Below are 25,265 nucleotides of genomic sequence, written 5' to 3'. Positions count from 1 at the left end.
CACTTGAGGTCCTCCCAGGTCAAGTTAGCAGCCCCACTGCCTAATCCTATTAATCAATTTCCAAAAATAGATGTTTATTGGAAAAAATAAAAAAAGAATCTTGCCAATACATTGAATGATTAATAATATTATATTTCTGAACTAGGTTTTGCTAGAGAAATTGCCTTGGAAATGAGTGTTGTATGCTTTCACATGCAAACCTGTTTTTCCACTCACTCACTCACTCACTCACTCACTCACTGAGTTAATGCTCTGAAACACGAAGACAATAAGCAGTTTTTGCACCATCAGTGACATTTTTTATTATTTAGCAGCAGCTATGTTCACTGCTTTACCCAGCTGTTCACCTCTGCACGCCTTCATGAGCCTTGACTTTTACCATTCAAATTCCATTACAATATGAGTCAATTAGGCCTATTCTGGTATCCTGTTTACATCCATCTCATAAGTAACACTTTCAGCAACTCAGCAAAACTAGGAAGCATCATAATTCTTATGTATAATATGTGTAATGCTGTATGTGCACATGCATATAGCATGTGTGTGTGTGTCTGTGTGTGTTTATCTCCAGCGGATACCAAGCAGGTGGCAGCTCACAGCCCACAGCTTGAGGGCGGTGCCATCGTCCTGACCGGCCCTGGAACTGACTGTGTGTGCACAGTCCCTAGGAAAGGAAAGGAAAGGAAAGGAAAGGAAAGAAGATAAAAGAGGTGAGGAATGTAGATGCACAATTAAATCCTTTTTTTGTTAATCTTTTTAGCAAGTAACAGTACTGAGTTAGGAGGAAACATGAACAACACAAATAACATTAACGTTCATTAACAATAACGTTCATTTTCTCAATCTGCTTAATCCTTTGTCAGGGTTACAGGGGATTGGAGTCCATCTCAGCATACACTGGTTTGAGGGCAAGGCGACATGCTGGACAGGTTGCCAGTCCAACACAGACAACAACACACAAGGCTAAGCAAGGAGGAGATGCTATTGATCTTGTGACTTTGTTCAATACCTTGTTGACAACTAGTGTTTCTATTGACTTTACATACTATGAAAGAAACAGCAATATCAGGTTGTTTGAAAATGTGTAGTGTGTGAGTGATGCAATATGTTCTATGGACCTACATGATGTTATGTTTTCATTTGATGTTTGTTTTTGATCTGATCTGATTTTTAAAATGAAAAAATGTCCTGCATCCATTAAAAAAAAAATCATATTAACAAAGCTAAATTTCTGTTCCTGTGCTAATACAGCGAACTGACTTGTAGTATCCTCCAGTCATCAGCTGGTGCTCGGGAGTGACGGCGCAGTAGATGGTGGTGAAGGCTCCCTCTGCCGGGGTCTTGACCAGGAAACCAAACCTCTTGACTACCTCCTGCAGGGGGCTCCTGATGTGTCTTATCAGGTCAGTGTTCACCATGCCTGGGTCCACTGAGTAAGCCATCACACCTAGAACTGGAGGCATAAGGGCGGATTAGGTACAGTAGATGCCTACAAATATACATCTAAAGAAGAGTTGGCTGAGCGGGGTGGGGTGGATGCAATGTGGCTTTTCTATCTCGCTCTGTTGTGTTTTTCCATTCAAAATTAACAAAATACCCCTCAACAATAACCAGAAAACAACAGCCAAACACAAAACATATTAAAGGACTGATTACGTAATACAAGGTCAAATAATAAATACACAGACTCACTAGCAGCAACCAGTGTAATAACTGTTAGTTTCGTTCATTGCCTGGTTCAGCTATTAACCGTAACTCGTTAATTTGTTACCATGGCATTTCTGACCAGCCTTCTGCCACATTCAAATTTTCCATTTTTGAAGATATTCCTGTAACTTATCATTACCTAAAATGCTCCCTTCTTTAATGAACTGATGTAATATCCAAAGATTCAAAACCCATTGTCTTAAAAATACCCAACAAAATAGTCAAACTAATTATATTTTAGGTGAGGTACTGTATAAATATCCTAAATAAAAAATACAATAAAAATGTAAGCTTGCATATACAAACAGATGAACACAAACACATATGCATACATACTTGCACACAGATGCACAGACACTCACACACATAAAACCTGTAAACATTGTTTGTTTTAACAGAATATCCTACATTTTGTAATCATGCATGATTATAATCTCTGAAGAAATGATTGCATCCATAGAGAGAACTAAAGACAAGAGCAGTGATGATCTCTTTGAGACAGTTCCACAAACATGTTGCTCCTTGCCCTGTTTCTTCCCCCAGAGCGGTTGTGGTTGAGGCATGAGACTCTCACACTGGCATGAGGCGAAGATTCATTTGTTACGCACAAAAAAAGAAAGAGAGAGAGAGAGGAGTACAGAAAGAGAGACAAAGACAAACATACACAATCTCTCTCCATCTCTGGCTCTCTCTCTCTCTCTCACACACACACACACACACACACACACACACACACACCCTACCCTCAGTCCTTTTGGCCAGCTCTCTGGTGAACAGGACGTTGGCCAGCTTGCTCTGTGCATAGGCCCGGACCGGGTGGTAGCCCTTCTCACTGCTCAGGTCATCAAACTGGATCTTGCCCATGGCGTGGGCTGACGACGACACGTTGATGACCCGGGACGGGGCCGAGTGCTTCAGCAGGTCCAGCAGCAGGAAGGTCAGGAAGAAATGACCTGGAGAGGGAGGAAAGAGGGTGGGGGTAGTAGTTTAAGGAGGAGAATGGAGATAGCGAGAGAGAGAGAGAAAGAGAAATGTACTGAGAAATAGCAAGAGTTGGATAATGAAAATAGGGAAACAATGTAAAGAAAAACAATCGTCATTTACATGTATTCATTAAAACCCTTTTTAAAGACATACAGTTTTAGGGGGATCTTCATTCAACATTCATCAACTTACCCATAAAGTGATGAGAACTTAGACACCAAAGTCATCCATGTGTCCCTGGTAGATCATTCATTATAGTGCTGCATGCAAACACTTTGGTATACACTAAACACAAGGCCAATCTCCCTAAAATCTTGGTGTGTTCCTTTAACATTTTTGCCTCTTACCTAAGTGATTGACTCCAAACTGCATCTCATATCCATCCTTTGTGGTGGCATAAGAGCAAATAGCCACACCCGCATTGTTGATCAGGTAGTGAAGAGCCTTCTCAGCTGGGAAACAAAATGGGTGTTACCTGTATTATAGTCTTACATTGGTCTATACAGTACTGTACTTTGGTGTGTGTGTGTGTGTGTATGTGTGTGCCACCCACTGTTGTAGATATTCTCAGCGAACTGGCAGATCGATTTGGTGTCGGCCAGATCCAGTTGCCTGGCGACTACCTTGGCTCCCTTCACCTCCCTCAAGATGTCGCGGGCCGCTTGCTCTCCTTTTGCCATATCTCTGCATGCCAGGATCACCCGTGCACCTGGGGAGATTAATACCTCTTAAACGTGTGTGTGTTTGTATGTAGTATATGTGAACGTCTTAATTTGATCTATAGGTAAGACTATGTTGAACTTATTTTTGAATTTAGCAGTGTAACATCATAGGGAATATCAGATTTGCAGCTTTCTAGCATCGATGTTTCAGAACTGTCTACTGATAGAGATAATACTATGTACAGTTATTCACATTTAAAGAAACACAAAAAGTTTACAATTGATCATCTTGACAGTAAGTTTTTTATGGTGAACGATGACTTCACTGTTCAGTTCTCTGGTACGTACGCCAAGAAATTATTTAAATTTTTAAGTAGTAAGTTGATGAGGCTAAAAAGATTTTTTCATATTGTGACCCTGAAAAACCTTTATCACAATTCATAGTTGTGGCAATTTTTTTTTAAATTCCAGTTCACTTCTCTGGCCTCGCCTGTCTGTAGCTGTCTCTTTCTTAACATCACTGCTGGCTCCTCTCCCAACATTTCTGTGTATTTTATTGGTTTGAACCTCATTAATTACACCTCTATTAAAATGACTATTTCATGCTTGGGCAAGCTGATTAGTATAAAAAAACAAAAAAACAACACATTTGCCATACAGGTACTCTGAGTCACACTGAAAGAAAGAATCTGACAGTAACACAAAGAGCCTATAATCCATCATGATGATGATCTTTTTTTTCTCTCTCTCTCTTTAAACTTGCAGCTCAGTATGCTTGCCTCTCCCGGCCAGGTCTTTAGCCGTCTCCTTGCCGATGCCGGTGTTGGCCCCCGTCACTATAGCCGTCCTCCCATCCAGACGCACATCTGAAGACCACTTGGAGAAAATCAGAGACCTGGGGGAGTGGGGTATGCATTTATACAAAATATTTAAGTCCATTATTAATAGAAGAAAAGGTAAATTTAACAGAAAAGTGAGGGTAACAAAAAATAACAGTAGAATTGTAGTATATGAGGTTTTGTGTTTGTTTAAACTTTACTGGAATACCAGATGGGTGGGGTTTGCCATTTAAAATATAACAATGAATGCCACAGTCATGGGAAAAATGTGAAATTCAAAAGTAGTATACTTTTCTTTTACTGACAACTTAAGTGATGCTTCAGTATCTGAGCTGTCCTGAAGCTGTCATCCCCACACATCTGGTCCTCAAAGCAGGGGAAATCAAATGTTTGCAAATGCTATTGGTCTGGTATTGAGTTCTTCACTGGCATTGCATTTCTAAAAGCCCTTTATCAAATTCAAAAGTTCTGTTAATTACCAGGCTGTGCTGATTTTTAAAGAGGGACAATTCCACAAAATATAGATTTTCTGCTGTTTTGGTGACCTTGTCTTATATAAGAAGTTTCTTACCTGACTGTCTGCATTTCTGTAGCTGGTGACATGAAATGGCAATGTTCCTCCTGAGATTTGAGAGCCTCCTAATTTCATCAAAGTTGCTTCAAGACCCAGTTCCAGAGATGTAATAGAGAGGGAGAGAGAGAGAAGAAGAGAGACCGAAAGAGAATGAAAGAGTTAATTGCCTCAAAACTGGTTTAGAGTTTATTTGGAAGACACCATCATATACAAATACCCTTTTGTTGGAAGTTGTTTATTGTAACTAATCAATTAAGGCAGCTTTTTTTTTAAACTTATGGTCTGTTCCTGGGGGCCACTAGATGACAAAAGTGCTAGTATTTTTCAGCAAGCCTAAGCAACAGGGAAATAATCTGTTTTTTGTGTCCCAGGCTGAAAATGTGTAAGAATTCATGAACTGGAGCATACTTCAGATCAGGCTGATGGTGTGTGGGTCACATGATATCCCCCCCTCTCTGCTGACTTTTCCTGTCTCTTCTATCTCCTCTGTATCCTGTCCAGAAATTACATTTTAATAACATAACAATAACAATTAAAATTTGATGACAATAACAATTAAAAAAAAAAGAACATTTGAATTAAACTCATCAGAGAACACATTTCAAAGCAGCACTCACTCAAAGCGGCTTTTTGTTTTCCTCAAAATGCAGGAGAAGATGCGAGTCAAATTGAAGATGAAGATTTGGGGATACTGACAGTCAAAATGATTATTCATCTTATGCTGGCATAATACAAGTATCAAAGAGGTCAAAGTATTTTGCTTTGAATATGCAAGACACTTCAGTTGAGCCGCTGATTGAATTAGTTGACTGAAAGAACCACCTGCACTGAAAATGGACTTACCTTTACAGCAGTGGACCTGCCAGAAATGCAAGTGTCTATGCAGAAAAATCTTGTGCAGGTGAAATTGAAAACCTGGATCCACAGGTGAGACGACTGCAGTTTCACCATTGTGGATTTTCTGGTGGTTTCCATAGGAAGGTCTAGGCTATCACCTGGCTGTATCTGTGGGTGTTGGGTGAAAGTAGGTGGTCCTCCATGCCGATCTGGGGTGAGTTTTACAGTTTGTCCAGTCATGGATACGATTGGAGTGAGAAATCTGATCCCAACTCATTGCTCAAAGGCAAGTTATCCCTGCCGTGGGGAGTTCTAATGTAATAGGGTTTTTTTGTTTTGTGTTTTTTTTTTGTTAAGCATTTCGAAAAATTGTGGGTGGGGCTTCAGAATGGGTCATGGGTCTTGTTGTTTCTCTTGGGATGACAAGAGTGCTAGAATGTTTTAATGAGCCCAAGTCCAGATCTACTCTGGACCCTCTACTTTAGGGCCTGGGTAGGCATAGTTTAAAAACCCATACCTTAAAGCATATTTGCTCTAGTTTGTAAAGTCAAATTGTTATATTCTCAGGTGAGATGATTTTTCTGTCTTGGTATCCTAACATGCAGTCACCACTAGGCGGTGCACTGCAGCATCATACAGTAGCCTAGGAGTTCTTGCATATTTTCAGCCAAATGAGATATGTATTTTCTCACACTTGAAAGGCTGAAATCGTTTAAAGTCTCTACAGTCAGTCTCTGTGTGCTGGCCCAGTGAGTCTCATGTAAACCATGTGAAAGCTAGTCATAACTTCCTGTTTTCACAAACAACTGTAAAATAGGCCGACGCAAGGATGCAAGCTTACACAAATGTACACACACACATACGCACACAAATACACTGCTGACCCACGCCAGGCCTAAATGAGCACTGCCAGCTCCTCTCATGTGGTCTGTCTGTGACGCTATAGCCGGGCTGGCTGACTGTGCGAGGTTAGTTTCTGCTCACAGCTGCTTGCCATCCCCGGGCCTGATGAAAGGCTGCCTGTCAACACTGGGACCGGGGACAGAGAGAGAAGCCTAGCCGCACGGGTAATTAGCACGGCTTCAGAGTGATTATAGTTCAGGGAGACGAGATAAATTACTCTACTGTTGTAATTTGCAGATCCCAGAATAGCAAAGTTGACAGAGAGGAACCACAGAATGAAGGAAGGCAGCCATCCCGAAAGGATTCAATGCAAAACATATTTAATTTCAATCACAATAGTCTTTCAGTCATTCATTGCAATGATTTAGATTGATATGTACATAATTAATGTAATGCTCCATACATATGGTGAGGTTGTAATTGTAGAACAATCCCTTTTAAGTCCTTTAATGTGTGCGTTTTGCCTGCCTTTTATGGCGCCACTTAACGAAAACACATCTCAAATCAAACAAGGGAAACACAAGGGAAATATTCTTTTTGGTTTCACAAATATGTCACGCTTTTTCCTTTTGAAATATATACAAACACTGATCACATATGCATCTCCTGAAACAAAACATTAAACAATTTACTTTTAATTATTTAAAACAAAAATATAATACACAGGCTGACATTTAACTTTTCTTCATTAAGGCTTGCACGTTAAAAACATGTTGAAACAAAACAAACCAGTAATAATATAGCTTATCAAATGCATAGCATTTTTTCTTAGAAACAAACTGCACTTGTGGTGCAATAAGAAGAGAATAAAAAATCTAGATAAAGGATAAACAAGCATCGTACCAAAATTGGATGTGTCTCATTACTGTAAAATAGCTTTTCTAAGTCCCCAAAAACCAGAAGAAAGAAACAACAAGAGATGAAATGGAACATCTAGATAAAGATGGCTGTGAATATATAATGTTCAAAAACACTATATATTCATTTTGACAAAAACCTGAAATATTCATTGCTAGTATTTCAACAGATTTGAATGATTCCACCCCCAAATTTGTTAGAATTTTGTCAGTAAAAGTCTTAATACTAGATTAAATGTTTTCCATAACAACATTTACTTTCATGGCAGCAATCATCTTGTAAGAGTAAACATCATTATTTCCACATGGTGGATATTTTGTTTTGTAAAGAAACTCTTCAAATCATCCAAATGTCAACCTCCACTCTTGCTCAGAAACCATAAAAAATGGTGGGTGAGTGTCCAGGAAGCCATGCTCCTCATAAAGCTAGCCTACGGGTTTTACCTGCCCAGTTTACTGATCACTGTGACCGATGGGAATGACTCAAAAAAACATGTAGTAACTCTTAAGTACTTGGACCCAGACACATTTCCACACAATGATAAAAGCATTCCATTTTTCTTTCAGTCTAAACTGTATTTCCACATCCAATCCCCAACAAAATTCCCCATCAGTGTCTGGAATCAAGGGAGTTTCCATAGAAAAGCCTTCAACTTTCCGCTGGAATATGAAAAAAAGGCACTTGGAGATGGCTGAGACAAGGTTCAGTGACTAATGTTTTTTGTTTAGGGAGATGGGACAAGGTAAAGGGATTAGGTTCTATTTGATTAAGTGTCCAAGGACTTAATGTAGGTTTAGGTCCATAGCTTCACATACGTAAAAGTTATTCTCTCGGTCACCTGATTGGTCAAATTCATATTATCTACAAGCCTCCCTTTCCATGTTACTGTTCCTTGGCCTCTCTGGGAAAAGAAATAACCTACAGACACTGATCAGATGTCTGTTTTGCAGTTTTCTAACTAAAGGTTGGGGACAGAAATAGGGAATTGATCACTGTACTGGAGAGAAGCTCAGCCGTTAATCCATCACCGTCTGGAGAATAAAGTCGGTATGGAAGGAAACGTCCCATCATCAGACAAATGAAACACAGCCACTGGTCACTTTTCACTTCCTCTGCGGCCACTCGTCCATCACTTCTTGAACTGGTAGGGTCCCATCTTGTGAGGGGTTGTGGGTAATGGAGTCCCCTGATGTCCCCAGGCTACTCTGGAACAACGGAACCGTCTCATTGGCCTGCTCCTGGACGGGGCTTCCGAAGGAGTCGTCCAGCCCCGCCCCCTCGTTGCCTAGCGACGTCTGGCTGACGTAGACGACGATGACATCGCCACTGAAGTTCATCACCTGACCGCTGGAGATGAAGGTGGTGTTGTGGTTCCCTGTCACCTGACCTGAACGGAGAGAGGCGGGACGGAGGGAGGGGCAGACGAAGAGAAAGGTAGAAAGAATGCCAGAGAGAGAGAGAAAAATAAAGACAGAGGTGTAGGAGGGGAAGAAAAAAGGGAAAGAGACTGTTTAGAGATCATGTTCGAACATGCAATTAGGACCAGCCGATGTTTACTGGCAGTGAAGCGCCTTCTAAGCTTTGGAATCATAATGTTTACTGCGCTTCTCACAAAAAGTGGAAGAAAATACCTCTGATGCCCAAATTGAAGAAGAAAAGCACCCTAGCTAAGTGGGCTAGTACTAAAGCCTTGGTTTGGTAGAGCCAGTCAAAGCTTTGCTTGTCATAGCAGTTATAGAGGTAACACCAAATAAATCAACATCAAATCAACATGATATAGGAATTGAAACAACAACTTATTGCGAAATGTGTAAAAACATGGACAATATAGTTGTGTAAAACACTTCCTTCCCACCATCACCACATCACCACACACACACACACACACACAACACACACGCACACAGAGCTTCCCCTATGCATGACGTAAGTGAAGAAGGGCCTAAATCTTGGCTAACCTCAGATGACAAATGGACAGTGGGTGTAATGACCGTGCAGACTGACCACAGAGAGGCCACAGTGGTAGTTTCTCTAGTGCTGGCCGCAGCCATGCAGACCGCCATATCCTTCTGCCTTATTTGTTTCAGAGTGCCCAGCACTTTTTAGCGTGAGAGAGTTGAGACCTCTGAAAAGTTGCCATTTGTCAAGGGTTTAGGGTTGTGTGGACATGGTATAATAAATAACACTAAACCTAAACACTGGGAAAAAAAAGTGCTATTCTACCCTCTCTAAGACCTCAACTCTGTCCAGGAACATTCTTCTCAAAAACAGCTCATCCATCCTTCCGTGGCTTATCCAAACCAAATTATTGATAACCCTAAACTGTTATATTTGCATTCAAACCAATTGCACAAACTGCTGTTGAGCTACTGATCTCCATGTTTGCTGTTCACACTGTAGGGATATTTATGGATTGGAGTCTGCAGTGTGTTTCCGTCTGTAAGCCGTCTTTTAGCACATTAAGCCTCTGGTTCCTATTTTGTCCAGCCTCCTGTCTGACTTTCCAGCCTACAGAACCAGCAGACCCTCCGTGACTCACAGCTCATGCCCCATTTATTCACACATACACACACACAGAGACATGCACGCGCACACATACACACACAAACGCAGAGTGTTTACGGTAAATGTATGCAAACAGGCCCCAGCGGACGCCTTTTATGCCTTCACACTCACACACACACACACACACACACACACACACACACTGACATGCACACACACACACACACATACACACACACACACACACACACACACACACACACGCACGCACACAGATCTATGTCTGTGTTCTCCATCTGAGAGCCTTTCCCGGAATACCAGTCTGAGAAGTCAAGCTCGAAAATATGTCATTTCACCACAACTTTAAAAACAAAGCTCTATGGAATCTGTTTGGATTCCTCTGTTTACCCATTTCTTAATACCAAACTGATTTTTCTGGATAACCGACAATAGACTATCCAGCCGCAGGGTTTTAAACAAAATTTAGTTTTTACCTCAAAAGTATGAGAGCAAAATTCCTTCGACTAGCGGATAGGTAGGAGAGAGGGGAGCCCCATTCTCTATTTGGAGCTTAGACTTAGCTTAGGCAAAATGATTAGCATCTTTCAAAATGCTTCTTAAAACAAAGCCTTTAAGTAATACAGTTATTTACTTCTTTTATTCCTGTCCTCATGCAAAAAAAACAGGATTCTGATGCTTATTTTTGGTGCATGGGCTAATGTGGATGATCTTGAAATAAACAAAGCTGGCCCGCACTCTGTTTCTTGTTATTTTAAAATAAGAAGAAACAGAGTGCTGGCCAGCTTTGTTTATTCCTGTTGTATTTGCCAGTATTATTCTTATGTAACCCTTATTTCATTTCACATCTGGCAGTTTAATGGTCTATCTTATTAGCTTTTATTTAATATTGATTTGTTGTCTATGGTAAATGTTTTCAGCATGGGATCCAAACTTGAGGAATTTGGCCCCACCTGGAAGTCGAGCTCATTAATGCATACTACTACTATTATTTTGTGGGTAATGACCATGAACAAGCCCATGACCCATTTTAGGTCCAAACCCACAGAGATGGTGATTGATAGAATTGATCAGCTCTGGCTGGGTTTGGGGTTTTTTGCGGGTGCTTAAACTCACTCCTCTCCTCCAAATTTTAATTGTCCAGGTTACGATGGCTCTTTTTTAAATGTGTGTTGCATCTCATGATCCCCCTTGCCTTATTTTTATCTGCAGTGGACAGGTGAAACCTCTGACCCCAGCTTCACCTTTAAGCAGCATGAGCGGGAAGTCCAGGTTATGACCTGTCATTACTGCATGATGGGAAATGGTGGTTATTTCAAGGCAGCAAGGGTGTCATTAAAGTGCCCAGCCATCAGTGAGAGTCTAAAAAAGTCTTTATATGTGTGTGTGTGTGTGTTTGTTAGAGGGGGGTAATAAAAGTATTACTCAAGCTGCACACATCTTGCTTCAATAAGAGCTGTGGCCAGTTTGCGCAACCCTATGGAACTCTGGGTAAACAGGAGCATTGTGGATGGCATAGTTCACACTGACACACACACACACTCACACACATACCATACACTGGAGTGTGGTTCTGGTGGTTGTAATCACTAACTCATCAAACAGTGTACACACACATATCTTATTCCTTCTCTGTGTGTGGTCCTCCAAAATCCAAGGTCGAACTGACCAAAACGGCTTTAATAAAAACATATTTCTTGGAAACCATCACACTATCTGCTGAAACCAAACCCTCTGTTATAAGTTTTGTTCAGAATGTTCACCTAATAATACCCCGGTCCGCGCTAACCGCCGTGCCGATCAGACTGTTCTGATAAAACTGCTTTAATAACTAACCATGACCACTGAATGTGTGAGGGAGAGTATGCACAATATGTAAAAATGTTTCCCACAGATTTTGCTCTTGGCGGTGGGTAAAAACCTCTGAGAGAACAACTCAACCATGTGACAGTAAAACTTTCCATTAAAAACCAATATAAATTTTTATTGTGTTATGCTTGGTGGCTGTTCCTCTTGGAAACGTGGCTGTAGCCCCGCCTACTCTGCGGACAGGGAACACCGCTGTGCAGGGCATCACTCCATGTATGAGTATGATCCTGTGGCAGTATGGTAATAGTGGTGACTGCCTACGCAAACTTATAACACAGAATCCCCTTGAAAAACACAAATGCGGTCCCACAGATTTTGTAATGAGCCATTATCCCAAAAAGCAGACGACCGCTGTGCATTAGAATTTCATTGTCATTGTTGAGCGGTCGAAGCAAAAGTTTGAGAAAACAACGGGAAACCTCTTTTGGATGCATCTGACAGACCCACAGGAGATATGTGTTGTATTAAGAGACAAGACGCTGTGTGCTTTCCACATTACAACACTGTCTGGGACTCTAAAATAGGTATTCCACAGAGTCTGAATGCTGAAAGTCCCCATGAAATGAACTCCCATTACTTTTAGTTCCTGGAAAACAGAGTATCTTTAATGGTGACCTTATGCTGTACCAGTAGGCATAATTAAAAACCAATAAACCATCACAGATTTTCTCCCATCAAATAAAACTGCCTTCCTGACTGATATTCCATTGGTTTACACTTTTGAACGATCCCTCACAGCGTTATGTCCCGCCCCCCAATATCCTGTTTCAACAGTAAAATACATCGACTCAAGGAAGAAAAGATGCTGTTTCATGGAGTCTTTAAAGTCTTTGAGTTTTCACCAACCTGAGGTAAGAGCTGGTTCAGCCAGCTGGCTCTGGAGGCTCTCGGGGGGGCACTCCAGCTCCGCGCCCCCGGACGAGAGCTTGTTTCCCCCACTGTCCCTCCAGGAGAGCCCCTGGTCCTGCTCCTCCCCGGAGGCCTCGGGGGGCTTGTCCAGGTAGAGATCTCCGACGGATGAAGCGCTCATGGAGGGGTGGAACGAGGTCACCGTGGACGTCATAGTGGGCGCGGTCTCTTCTGTGGAGGCGGAGTCTACGCTCGTCAGTCTGTATAGCTCCTCCTCCTTCACCGGGGGCCTGTCGGTCAGGTGAAGCTTGAACTCCGGCCGTGCCTGAGCCTGGGACAAGGGGACGGAGAGTTCACGAAGTGGGCTGGACGGAGGGATGACAGGGGAGGTGTGGAGGGGAGGAGGAGAGAGAGACAAGAGAGATGCAACGCCTGTCTCACTCTTGGATGAAGTCATCTTTTCTTGGCCTCCGTCGCCCTTTTCTCCATTGTCGTCCCTCCTCTCGCTCTCGCCTTTCTCCTCTTTCCCCCTCTCGTCCCCCTCCCTCTCTCCATCCCCCCCTCCGCAGAGGCAGGCTCCCAGCGTCCCGGGGCTGACCGCCTGGCTGCAGTCCTCGTTCTCCCCTACTTCCAGTGGCTCGCGGACCGGCGCGACGCACACACAGGAGCCCGCCCAGAGCGGGGACACGCTCACGATCTCCTCCTCTTCCGACACCTCCTCCGGCTCTCCGGACCCTTCGCTCCCCTCCTCTGTCCCCGTCTTCCCCTTTCTCCCTTCTTCCTCCCTCATTTCCCTCGTGATGGGCGTGTTCGGCAGTGCGACCTTGATGTCGGGGACGGAGGTGGGGTAGGTGCATGGGGGCTCGGTGGTGGGGGAGTGGGGGGCTTGGCAGATGAGTTTGGTGGTTTCACATATTGTACAGTTGGGACCCCCAGGGCCTCCTGGTACTCCTCCTATCCCTCCTCCCCCTCCACTATGGTAAAGAGGGGCCAAGGTCTCCTAGAATGAGAGAAACATACAGTACGGTTGAGTACATATAGAGTATGGTTGTAAAAAACAATTATTCAGAGCATGAATAGTAAATAATCTATTGTATGATTTCCCAAATCCTACATCAGGCAATCAAGGAAAAAAAGTGCTATTTTTTGGCTGTATCTAATCTTCAATCTTGTATTCATCTAACAATAATATCTCATACAATCAATCAACAATAATTAGATGAAACGACTTTTTGGTAAATATGTTTTCTCTGTATTGCCGTTGCTTTGCAACTTAAATTCCAGCTTACCTGCTGTATCCTGGTCCTCTTCAGATTCTGGACACAGGATCGCAAATTCACTACACACAGAAAGAACATTTTGCACCTTAACATAATGAAATGCAGAGGAAGAAACTTGAGATATTCTGGAAAGAGGCTGGTGAAAAAAATTGAATGGTTATTCCAGGTTAGGTCTAAAAGGCAAGTAAATAGGGAGAGGGAAATATTGGTATTTTATAGTGTTAGACAATGTATTCTATGCTGTAATCATGCATACATATTCTTAAGTAGTATACAGTGTCAAAGATTATTGTTTGTAACTGCTAAATGTGTGTATGCAAATGCATTTTTAATATTAACTAGTGCAGTGCCCGTTCAAAATAGGCGTAGGCTATCAGTTGCTTGCTTTGAGCCCCACTGCTGCACAGAGCGCTGTTCGCTTGTTTATCCAAAGTTTATTAATATTGAATATGTCACATGTCCAAATTGCACCAAATCTGCACTTCCTTGGGTCCCCAGCAATACACCCGCCAAGTGTGAAGTCGATCGGACGAACGCTTCTCAAGATATGCGACGGACACACAGACAGACAGACAGATAGACAGTGATTCCTTGCTTTATAGTATGATTATGTGTCGTGTGGCTATGCATCTATGATGTTTGACACCTTGGAACAAACAATCAATCCTAAACTCATGTAAAGAACAATCCTTTTGAACAGAAGAAGCAAGCAAGTCTATGGAGAGAGACGTTATGAATAATTCATCAGACAACTACAGGAGGACTGCAGGATTGATGTAAGACAGCAACCTACCAGAGAGTAATTTCAGTTTGTCCTTGTAGCAGAAGAGGAGCAGGATGAGGAGAGAGAGAACGGTGATGACTGACAGCACTGACACTACAACCCAGGAGGGCGTTGCACCTGCCAGAGAAAACATTCAAAAGTTCAGCACATGCTATTCTACTCTACTCCACATCTACTATCAATCATGAACGTCTGCCAAGGAAATGTCTAATTTCTAGTTAAGTTTACGTCATCCATAAAGTAAATCTTGAAGACAGATGACATTTACACTCTAAGTAGCAGACATAAACTACTATATTTACTTGTACATAGATATTAAACAGAGCAATGTTCTACTCCGCCCATAAAATAAGATGCAGAGGTGTGATATGTGTTTCTAGGAAATGTCTTTCTTTTTGATGTACTACTGTAGTTATTTAATGGCATCGAATCTGAAGTAAGTGTGTCCATGCCTTACCATAGACAGTTGATCCACACACAGCATCTGCCTGACTGGTGCCTGGCTGCCTCTCACTTCTGCCCTGGGCCTTACAACTGGTGGACAGGATGAAATCGCATCAACACATGGGTCAAGAGGAATACTGCTACAGGTGGACATGTTCATTTGTTTGTTTGTTTCTTCCTTTCTTCTTCTTTCTTCCCTTCTTTTTTCCCTCTATCCCTATTTTTCTCTCAGTTGTTTTGTCTCTTTCCCTTGCCAATTTTCCAGTGTGTTTTATGTGTCTACATGTTTGTGTCCCCCTCTCCCTCTCTCTCTCTCTCTCTCTCTCTCTATATCCGTCTCTCTCTCTCTCCATCGTCATCACAGATCCGGCCAGCGGTGCAGGCTGGTGTCTGGTCCAGGCTTCCCGGGGAAGTGGTGTGTGTATTAGTCATAACAGCTGGCTGCTGGCGAGTCAGAGGATGCCTGCCCAACGACGTTTTCAATTACAGAACCTCAAAAGATGCCAAGGTAAAAACTCTGTGTGCGTGTGTGTCTGTGTCTGTGTGTGTGTGTGTGTGTGTGCACACTTACTTGGTCCACGGTTTGCAGGGTTCAGTAGTGGTGTCAGGGGAGAAGAAGCCTTTTTTACATGCCACACAGATCCTCCTTCCATTAGTTGACTCTGGAATTAACAGACATGAATTAAGGTATATCTCTATTTGGCGTTTGGGTGTCTATACATCCATCCCACTGAGCAAAAGACGTGATTTCAACCTCGCGTCTATGCTTTAGCTCTCATATAGCCCAGGATCATTACGGCTATGTATAGACCTATTTTAGACCAAGCGGTAAATACATTATTACAATGAATAAACATCTGTAAATACCAAAAATATGCACCAGAGAAGTCCTGTAGACTAGCCTACAAGATAATTATATGAGCACAAGAAGTAATTTCAACATTGCGTCTATGCGTAGCTCTCATATAGTCCAGGATAATATTGTCTATGTATAGACATCTAATAAACTTTCACTTTTCAACCCCATTTAAACTTAATTTAGCCTAGACGGCTATGGCCATTTAGACGTGTTTTAAATGTCTAATCAACGTAAAATTGCTCAGTGGGATGTGTGGTGTGGCAGTAGCGGCAGCCTTATTTTTAGAGATGCACATTAGTGATGCTACATTTGAATCTTCCAATCGACGTGGAAATAAATCAGTAATGCTCTCTCCCCTCCTTCAAAAACTACCATCAAGAGAAAACGCTGCTCTACGCTACAGCTGCTCAGGGTGTATCTCACCAGGTTCAGCCTCGAGTCCAAATCCGGCTTCGCAGCTCGGTATCTTCTCACAGAACTCACAGTTGATGGGAGAGCACTGTAGGTTGGGCAGGCAGCGACACTGCTCCTCTGCCACAAGGTTTTCAGTTCTCTGCATGAAGCCCTTACCTGGAGGTCAAAGGTCAACACACAGAGGGGAGGAGGTCAGGGCAGAGGTGGGGCCAGATCACTCTTAAGGATAGTAAATAGATTATTTTTGCCCAATTCCAGCAGCTAACAGTGACCTGTGAACTTCCGTTTTATCTATTGCTCCTGATGTCCCCAAAATGCATCTAAAACCCTCTCCAGAGACATAATCTTTCGTCTGTATAAGTTGTCTATCACTGTAACTGTGCAACTGCTTGTGTAGAATGTGGAATTAGTTTTTCCCCTAAAATGAAAAAAATGAAAAACTCAATTTCAGTTTCACCATTTTAGTCTGGAAGACCCTTTCCTGGAGAATCATTTAATTTGTGAATCATTTAATTTGAGTAAGTTCTAATTACTTAAAATTGGAAAAGGAATTGCAGCCCATTTAGTGATGATAGGGGCAATCTTTCATATCCTATATTTGTGCAGGAGGGCTTAACTGGCATCCTATTTAAAGATAAATGACATAAAGGTCTTGCAGGACTTTGGTACTGACCCGGGTCACAGAACTTCTGCTGCTTACAGTTGGGCTCATCGGTCCAGCCGGGCTGGTATTCATCATGGTCACATTTACGACATTTAGTCTCCTTTGAATCAGAACACTTAGCAAACACACGGTAACCTGACGGTAGATAGAGAGAGAGAGAGAGAGAGAGAGAGAGAGAGAGAGAGAGAGAGAGATGGATTTAACAACCCACATTGACTGTGTCTTAATCACAAAAAACACTGAAGACTGCAGAAAACCTAATGGAAGAAGAGAAAAGGGGAAGGAAATTGCTAGAATTAGAGCCTTTTTCCTCTGTCAAAGTGGTGGGTACCTCTAATCGGTCAAATGTCAATGTCTGTGTGTGAGTGTGTTTGTGCGTTCACACATGCATGCATGTCTTTGCAATTCTGAGCCAAAATGTTCCGTTTTTACATCCTTCCTCTTTTAGTCCATGGGATCTCTGTGAATGTGGAAATGTATTTTTGTTTTACGCTGTGGTCACACTATTTTCCTGCATTTAACTAGGAGTCCTCTTTGTGTGTGTGTGTGTGTGTGTGTGTGTGTGTGTGTGTGTGTGTGTTATTCACCTGGTCCACACTTGTTGCAACACTTGGAGCCTTTTAAGTACTGGGTTTCGCCACATTGGAGAGATTTGGAGACAGCTTTCTGAAAAATATCAAGACACAAAATTATTGTTCTGTTTTTTGTTTGTGTAAGAACATTTGTCTCCAATCCTTTCAATCATTTACCCACAAGGTGATCTGACTGGAAACGATGGGGAAACCATGAGTAGAAACCACTAATTACCTTCCATTATCATCTTTTCTAAATGTGAACAAATCATTCACAGTCCACCTACTCACTTTGCTATTCAGTCGTTTACACATCCCTAACTTGTCAGAGGAGACAAAGTGCGTTTTGTCTCTCGATCCTCCACAATTTTCCTCCAATAAGTGCCAAGTTTTACCATAATCTTTCCTCAGTCCATCTTTCAAATCTACACGTGATACTGTGAGATGCTGGTGAGTAATGAGAGGAAGAGAATGGTTAAAACATTTCCAAAGTCATGCCCAGGAATACTTTCCAATACTCAGAAGCACCTGACCACAGCGCTGTACACCCTCCAAACCAGCAAACCCAACTCCAGCAGCACCCACTTACGTAAGGAGAACCAACTGGAATTAAATTTATTCAGCTCCAGATGGCTGGGCATTATTAAACACTTGGCCGCGGACGTTGGGGTGGTCCCCTCTCACATGATGTTTAAAGGAAGGAGTTTTTTGGTCAGCTTACCCATTAAGTGACGAGAACAAAAAGTGAGGAAATGAGAACTTGTAGCGGATTAAAAGTCATCTTATATGATATGCGGCTAAGTCTGGCAGTTTTGTGAAGGAGATTGGTAAAATTGACACAAAATATGATATAAAAATAACTACTGTTTTGAACTACCAGAGAGTACTGTCCCTGTTTCCAAAGCAAGTGAACATGGTGGGCGTTGTGAGACTGTGTGCAGCTAAAAATAATTGCACAGTGGATGAATACGTAGATGTTCACCAGAATTAGTTCCAAAAATAAACCTGGCTACATCAGCTATACTGAGTTAATTCTATATTTCAAATGTATGAATCGAGAGGCCATATAATAAAATCACTAACAACTTTTTATTACTAAGAGGTCAGTCTTCTTCCTTCCTTCAATGCAAAAGAGTTAGCATGGAGCACTACAGCGAATGATATACCAGGGACACATGATTGATTGATCATGTATGATTTTGCTGTCTATGGTCTCATCACTTAACTGGTAAGCTGATCAACGGGACAGTCTCCCAAAAACTTCGTTTGTACCTTTAAAGTGGACAGGACCGTGAATGATGCAAAATTAGTGGATGTGGTAAGTGCTACCTGTGTTGTGGTCTCTCACCTGTTGGTAAGAGTGACCACAACACACACACACACACACACACACACACACACATATATATATATATATATATATATATATATATATATATATATATATATATATATAGGGAAGAGTATATATATCTATACCCCTCAACCACCCTAATTTAAGGGCTGGTGAACTGCTAGCCAAATTGCTGAATTAGCAAATCTGGGTGTTATGACAGAAAATGTGCCAAAGCCACAGTTTCTTTGTGAGGCTTGTGTTCAAAGGTCCTACCTCTTTCTCCAGCTATTTAAATCTAGAAACAACAACCTATAGGCCTGACCAAGCACTGTCCTGGCTCTATGACTCTCCTCAAAGTCTTGTTTCCCCTATTGATATACCCATTCATTCATTCATTCATTCATTCATTTACGCTATAGCAAAGAAATGCTGGCTTTGGAGAGCTCCAGTTCTCTTCTATGCCAAGACATACACACAAGTGAAATGTGTCACATCTATTCTCCTGCTCTTCCCACAGGCAACAGTCAGAGGAAGCAGACTTAAATTGGTCTGCCTGCCATGTCTGTCTGTCATCATACACTCCTTCACTGGCTATCTCTTTTCTTTCCTGCAGTGAGCCCGTCTGTCTGCAAGCCACAACAGCCCCATTATACTGTTTATTCATTTATTCAATTCTTGAAAAATTGTTTTTTGGTGAATAATTCTTCATTTAAGGGCAGGAGAGTTTCCCCTACCATTGAATCGGTGGGGTTGGTCACCCTAAGGAGCTGCTAACCCACCTAAAAGGATTTCATTAGTATGGGTTTCAATGGGGAACTGTAGTGTCCCATGATCTAAATGCTGTTTCAGAGGCTTTTCCACCCTCAAGAATACAATTTGGGGGGAAAACACTGAATCCTTGTAATTTCTTGGGATATCAAACACCCATATCACTCGAATTAACCCTACCCTCTCACCTCTCCTCCTCTGTTTATCTCTTTATTTCTTTCCCTCTCTTTCTCACACCCCCGGTTTACACCCCCTGTTTAGTCTCAGTGTCTGTCTGTCTGGCCGGCCTCAGGCGACAGCAGCACAACATGAACACTGGCGAGCATTTAATTACCTCCATCTAGCCTCGCGCACATCAGTCACTCTTTGTTTTGCGCTCTGACCAGAGGGCTAACGATGCGGCGCGCTCATAGCTTGGACCGCAGCTCTAATGAGCAACATGTGTTCCAGCAGACGGAGGTGACATAAGTAGGGAAGGTTCCCAGGCAAAGAGGTTAAGTGGCTGTAGGTGGGTAGATAGATAGATAGATAGATAGATAGATAGATAGATAGATAGATAGATAGATAGATAGATAGATAGATAGACAGACAGATAGACAGATAGATAGACAGACAGGCAAAAAGTCAAGACACAAATGTGAAGACACAGCTGTGAGACAGCGGTGGTCAATCCACACAACTAGGCCAGAGGGCACAGGAAGCCAAAAGAATGCTGGGAATCGTATTTTTGTTTCCGCCACATCTAAACATTGGGTCGCAATTCTGCGAGGCAATATGTTTTCACTCACTAAATATATATGTAAGAGGAAGAGAGTTGATCCACCCTATATGATTACAGGTTATCATAAAGTTCAGGACAGAACATCCAACCTCAAAGCTAACTTTATCTACTGTATAGATTCAGCTATACAGTTGAGTTTGTGTGTGTGTGTCTGTGTGTGTGTAAGAGGCAGAGAGAGCAAAAGGGGGATGGATGGATGAATGGAGAAAGAGGAGAATCTGTTGCTTGAGTAATATCCAGTAACAGTCCTCTTTCCTTCATCTCTTCCTAGCTTTTCTATTGTTTTTCTTTTAAAAATCTATCAGCAGCCCTGTGATCCGTATCAGATAGCGGCGTGACGCAGAATGCATTCTATTTGCTCTCAGACTACAAGAGGATTTGCATAACTGCCACAGCAGCCATCGGCACCAAGCCAAGAGAAGCACAACATCACTTTTAGGCCCTTGGGTGTTTAAGACAGGGATTAATGATAAGGCACTGTAAACATTCATTGCACAACAATTGAATCTTTGTCCAATGATTGCACCTCTGATTCATAACTTGTTTCAAAGCCATAAAAACAACTCCTTGGATGGGCATCTTGCACAAATCCTGATTTTTTTTGTGAATGAAAGAAGAAGAAATTGGTTTACCTCGTCCCTTGATGAATAACACCCAAAGGTGTTGCCCAAAATAAAAAATTCAAAAGGAGGAACACAACGATTACCACTTCAAGGCACGAACAGATACGGTAAATCTTCAAAACAAATAGTTCTACAACCATAACTCTTTGCTAATTGTTTATTATGGTATTAGGCAGAACTTTATCCAGGGGTGTTAAGAGATTTATTAAAGCACTTAAGATCACTATTCTGCTCCACACAAAGCTGCAGGTTGTCATTACTGTAGCTGTAGACTGTCTGCCTGTTTTGCCATGTGAATGCCTCTGTTGTCTGCATGGTGAAATCAGGTTTGGATCTGCAGGCCTGAGGCAACATACTGTGCTTAGTCAGGCTGAGGGAGGCAATACTGATGACCGAGGTTGGTGGGTGGATTGATGGATGCATGGATGGATGGATAGATGCATGCATAGAGATGGATGGAGAAGCTAACCAATGAGAATTGTTGGAGGTGTGTGGGTGGGCAAATAAAGTAATGCACAAATGAAGCTGTCACCAAAGCTAATATATTATGAATTTTATGCTCACAACATCTTGAAGTAATCTCGTATTGCTCAATATCATACAGCCAGTTTGAAATGAAATTGGAATGAATTGGTGGAATGGTTTAAAAACATCAAATGAAAATGAAGGGGAATTCTTTGGGGATAATGTGAGTCTGTAATGGTGAGACCACGGTGAGAACAAACCAAAGCCAGAGGTTTGCAGTGTCACCTTAGAAATGAGATGGACAGTATCTCTTCCTGTCAATACACTGACTAGTTTTCCAGCCATCTTGTCCGCATTTGCTCACAGTTTACCACTAACTGACTGAATAACATGAATTGACAGTCTTCAGTGCTGTTAGTTCTCTGACTCTCAGCATGGACAATGCCCATGCCCTCCCAAGCACTCTCTCTTGCAACACATTTTGGTGAAGGAGAGAGAAAAATAGGGAAGAGAAAGCGTCTGTTCCAGTCAAAGTCATAATGATGCTGGCTTACGGTAATACAGCCAAACACACAGTGATAGATCACTGGTGCCCAGCAGTCCCACCACTGCAACCACATCTTATAAACTACTCCACCTGGACAGAGTTAGCTCTTTGGACTAAACAATGCAAGCATGGACAACAACATGTCAAGGGCCAGGTTAAAGCAACAGATCAACTTAAAGTGGTGAGTACTGGTTGTGTATAGAATCAGGCTAAATTAATTGGAGGTAACCCTTAACGCAGTTTGCTCAAATCCCAAATATAGCGACATAACACAGAACTGTCACACAAACTGTAGCAGAAAAGGTGTTCAGTGCCTCTGCCCATGACAGACCAAGAGACTAATCTGAGCAAGAACAAGAAGAGTATTGTATTCTATATGATTACTTGTCCAAGAACATGTGTTCAACACATTAAAGTACTCAATCATCTCACCAAGTACAAGGATAGGACAAATAGATCTATTCTATTCTATTCTATTCTATCCAGTCTAGCATGTCAAGGATCCCAAATAAATACATGGAGCCCCGTGTGATCAGGTTTTGTCCCAAGGAGCCCCATCTGAGAAGATTTTTGTTGTTGGACATGACTTGCTATTAAATTATATAACTGTCTTTACTGTGCGGTGATAACAGCAGTAGAGAGAGTGAAACATGAACTATTCCTCATTTTACTGGGGACTCCTTTGGAACCCACTGAAGGACCTCTGGGGGACCCCGCACCCCACTTTGGGCACCACTCCCCTGGTGTACTGAGGTTTCTGAGACTTTTTGGCCAGCGCCTGTCAACTCTGGACCGGGAATGAGAGTTTGGTAGAGGGAGAACATCCAGTTGCCAGCGGCTTCTTGCGGTCAGACCAGGGGAGGTGGACTCGACCCAAACACAACTGTTTCCAGTCAGTGTCCGGGCGTAAACACTCTTAAAAATTCACCCCCCCCCTCCTCCCCCCATGAACCAGTTCATTCACATCATCTGATGTGATGACACATATTCTGGTCCAGGGCTGCATATCACAGCGCTCATCTGCTCAAGAAAAATAAACCAACATCAATCCTGCTATTTAGCCTTGCCTCTCTCCTTCCAATTAAACTAGGCAGTAGGCAGCCAAGAACAACGATAGTAATCCTATAGTAAATCTTGGAGGGATACTATACAAAAACTGTATATCATCTAATAGGGAGATTATAGTGAAAAAGTGATATGGGAGAGAGTGATATAGGAGATATAAAATACCATAGAGTAGACCTACGATAAGGTCAGTATGAACTCACTATTGAGTGCATAGACACCATAACTACATGTAGGAATAATTTTGTTGTTGAAATGAAAACAAGAGTCTAGATAGAGTCTAGATAGCTAATTCTACTAATTACAGTAACAGAAGCATCTTTTTACCTGTGCGCAAAAGGTGAGAAGGAGACACGTTATCCATCCGCGGAATATCCAACTGGTGGACAAATTCAATCTCATCTCTGCTGTTGATGAAGACAGATCTCTAGGGCAAACTTTTCTTCAGCCGAGGAGATGACGCTGCACACCCCAGTTTTCCCCCCCGATTATTCTTCACTTTTCCTCACAGTAAATCACTCGGCGGAGAAGTCCACACCGTCCCAATGGGCATTCCTGCGCCTTCATTCCCGGTTAGCTTTGCTGCAGCTCCTGCCTCTCCGCGCCTCTTCTCCTCTCCCCTCTCGCCCACGCGTTGTGCAGGGAGCTGCATGCAACAGCTTGTAAAAAACCGACTGACTGAGGGAGAGGGGGATTAACTCCTCCCATGTTGTAATATGTTAAAAAAAAAACTCTCTCTCTCTCTCTCTCTCTCTCTCACACACACACACACACACACACACACACACACACACACAAGCAGACAGACACAGAGAGAGAGAGAGAGAGAGGGGGGGGGGATTTAATTTGAGAGTTTAATCTTGCATTTATTGTCACTGATATAAGATTATAATGGTAATTTGAGCCTTATCCACTAGTAGAATTACTATAATTACACTGCACCTTTCTGTGATGAGCATTAACTGCATGCTCACAACTAGCACACCATTACTGTAAAAAAAAAAAAAAACTTGTCAAGTGCCACTTTTCATGTCATTGGACCAACTAAATATGATTAATATTACATATAAACTAGATATGACCTCATGACATAGTGTAAATGCACCTCAACACCTCATCTGTATCACCCCCACACACTGGAGGCAAAGCATGTGGTCACTTTCATAGATTTCACTTCCGGCATTTGGCATTCCATCATGGAAGTGAGCTGGCCAGAGTGAGAGCCCCGGGTCTGCATAGTTCCGGGAGCGTGGGTCCTGATTACCTCTAAAGTCATGAACTTCTGCATGATGAGTCATATTTATTTAACAGTATAGAGACTGGAAAATGCCTCCAGGAAATAGCTTTTCTTTTATTCCCAGGTAAGAGAGAGAAACCACTGTGTGCATTTGCCTCTGAATTTGCATGGAGCATTACGCCCAGCCTACCTTGGCACGGCAAGGGGGGGGGGGGGGGGCTAAGGGTGAAGAATATGTTCTCCTCAAGATGACAGTTATGCAAATAATGAATTACAGCTGCAGGCCCTGAGTGGATGAAAGTAGGGGCTGGATTGGCAGGAGGGGGGGACAGGAGAAAGGAGATGGAGAGGAGGAGGCACTCTTCATTCCTTGTAGGAAAGGAGAGAGAAAGACTGCAACTACTGCCTTATAAGAATGTGTTTTCAGTAAATCTGCTTGGTTAAATAAAAACTGCATATATCAAAAAACAATTGTTCTGACATTTTTGTTGTTTTCTGAAGTTCCTGACAGGCCAACTCAATATGTTTTCACAAAAAGAAGCGTACTTTCTTACATTGTTAATTATCATGTATATCCACACCAATATATGACTAAATGTGACTGGGACTCAATACAAGTGGATAAGTAAAGGACTCTTGACAGTGTTACACTACTTTAGCTTACAGAACATTACTGTGCTGATGAAGAGTTTAAAGGGGGAGAAAGAGGAAGAATAATGAGGGCTTTAAGCTGAGCTAGTAGAGTTAATAAGCTCTGTCCTCTCTCTTTTTCTCTCTCTCCCTCTCTCTCCTCCCCTTCCCGTAAAAACATGCTGAGAGAG

General features: G+C 42.2%; 2 protein-coding genes across 2 annotated transcripts; both read right to left on the bottom strand.

Moving 5' to 3' along the window:
- Window positions 1-561: 561 nt before the first annotated feature.
- LOC139642296 (retinol dehydrogenase 12) lies at window positions 562-5,226 on the bottom strand. The gene is made up of 8 exons (XM_071517072.1): window positions 5,175-5,226; window positions 4,764-4,849; window positions 4,133-4,248; window positions 3,245-3,400; window positions 3,039-3,143; window positions 2,451-2,660; window positions 1,261-1,453; window positions 562-664 (listed from the first exon to the last, which is right to left on the bottom strand). The coding sequence occupies exons 2-8, from the start codon at window positions 4,793-4,795 to the stop codon at window positions 562-564; spliced, it is 915 nt and encodes a 304-aa protein (XP_071373173.1). The 5' UTR covers window positions 4,796-4,849; window positions 5,175-5,226.
- A 1,616-nt stretch (window positions 5,227-6,842) lies between these two features.
- On the bottom strand, window positions 6,843-23,822 carry tnfrsf11a (tumor necrosis factor receptor superfamily, member 11a, NFKB activator). The gene is made up of 10 exons (XM_071517099.1): window positions 23,535-23,822; window positions 17,638-17,716; window positions 17,060-17,185; window positions 16,396-16,542; window positions 15,685-15,775; window positions 15,127-15,203; window positions 14,679-14,786; window positions 13,895-13,944; window positions 12,603-13,605; window positions 6,843-8,751 (listed from the first exon to the last, which is right to left on the bottom strand). The coding sequence occupies exons 1-10, from the start codon at window positions 23,607-23,609 to the stop codon at window positions 8,468-8,470; spliced, it is 2,040 nt and encodes a 679-aa protein (XP_071373200.1). The 5' UTR covers window positions 23,610-23,822; the 3' UTR covers window positions 6,843-8,467.
- Window positions 23,823-25,265: the final 1,443 nt, after the last annotated feature.

Source organism: Centroberyx affinis, unplaced genomic scaffold (genome assembly GCF_046629955.1).
Source record: "Centroberyx affinis isolate AG114_WGS23_722 - 3 ecotype Tasmania unplaced genomic scaffold, CSIRO-AGI_Caff_v1 ptg000040l_1, whole genome shotgun sequence".
In the NCBI taxonomy this organism is placed as follows: domain Eukaryota; kingdom Metazoa; phylum Chordata; class Actinopteri; order Beryciformes; family Berycidae; genus Centroberyx; species Centroberyx affinis.
Note: the sequence above shows the minus strand (reverse complement) of the source record. Positions and strands in the feature narration are given on the sequence as shown.

Coding starts and splice junctions, on each gene's coding strand:
- LOC139642296 (XM_071517072.1), bottom strand. CDS start 4,795: ATGTCACCAGCTACAGAAATGCAGACAGTCAG. Junction 3,144..3,244: donor CGCTGAGAATATCTACAACA/GTGGGTGGCACA, acceptor TTTGTTTCCCAG/CTGAGAAGGCTCTTCACTAC. Junction 665..1,260: donor ATGACTGGAGGATACTACAA/GTCAGTTCGCTG, acceptor TTCCTTTCCTAG/GGACTGTGCACACACAGTCA.
- tnfrsf11a (XM_071517099.1), bottom strand. CDS start 23,609: ATGAGATTGAATTTGTCCACCAGTTGGATATTCCGCGGATGGATAACG. Junction 16,543..17,059: donor GCAGAAGTTCTGTGACCCGG/GTCAGTACCAAA, acceptor TTTGACCTCCAG/GTAAGGGCTTCATGCAGAGA. Junction 13,945..14,678: donor CAAACTGAAATTACTCTCTG/GTAGGTTGCTGT, acceptor TTCTGTGTGTAG/TGAATTTGCGATCCTGTGTC.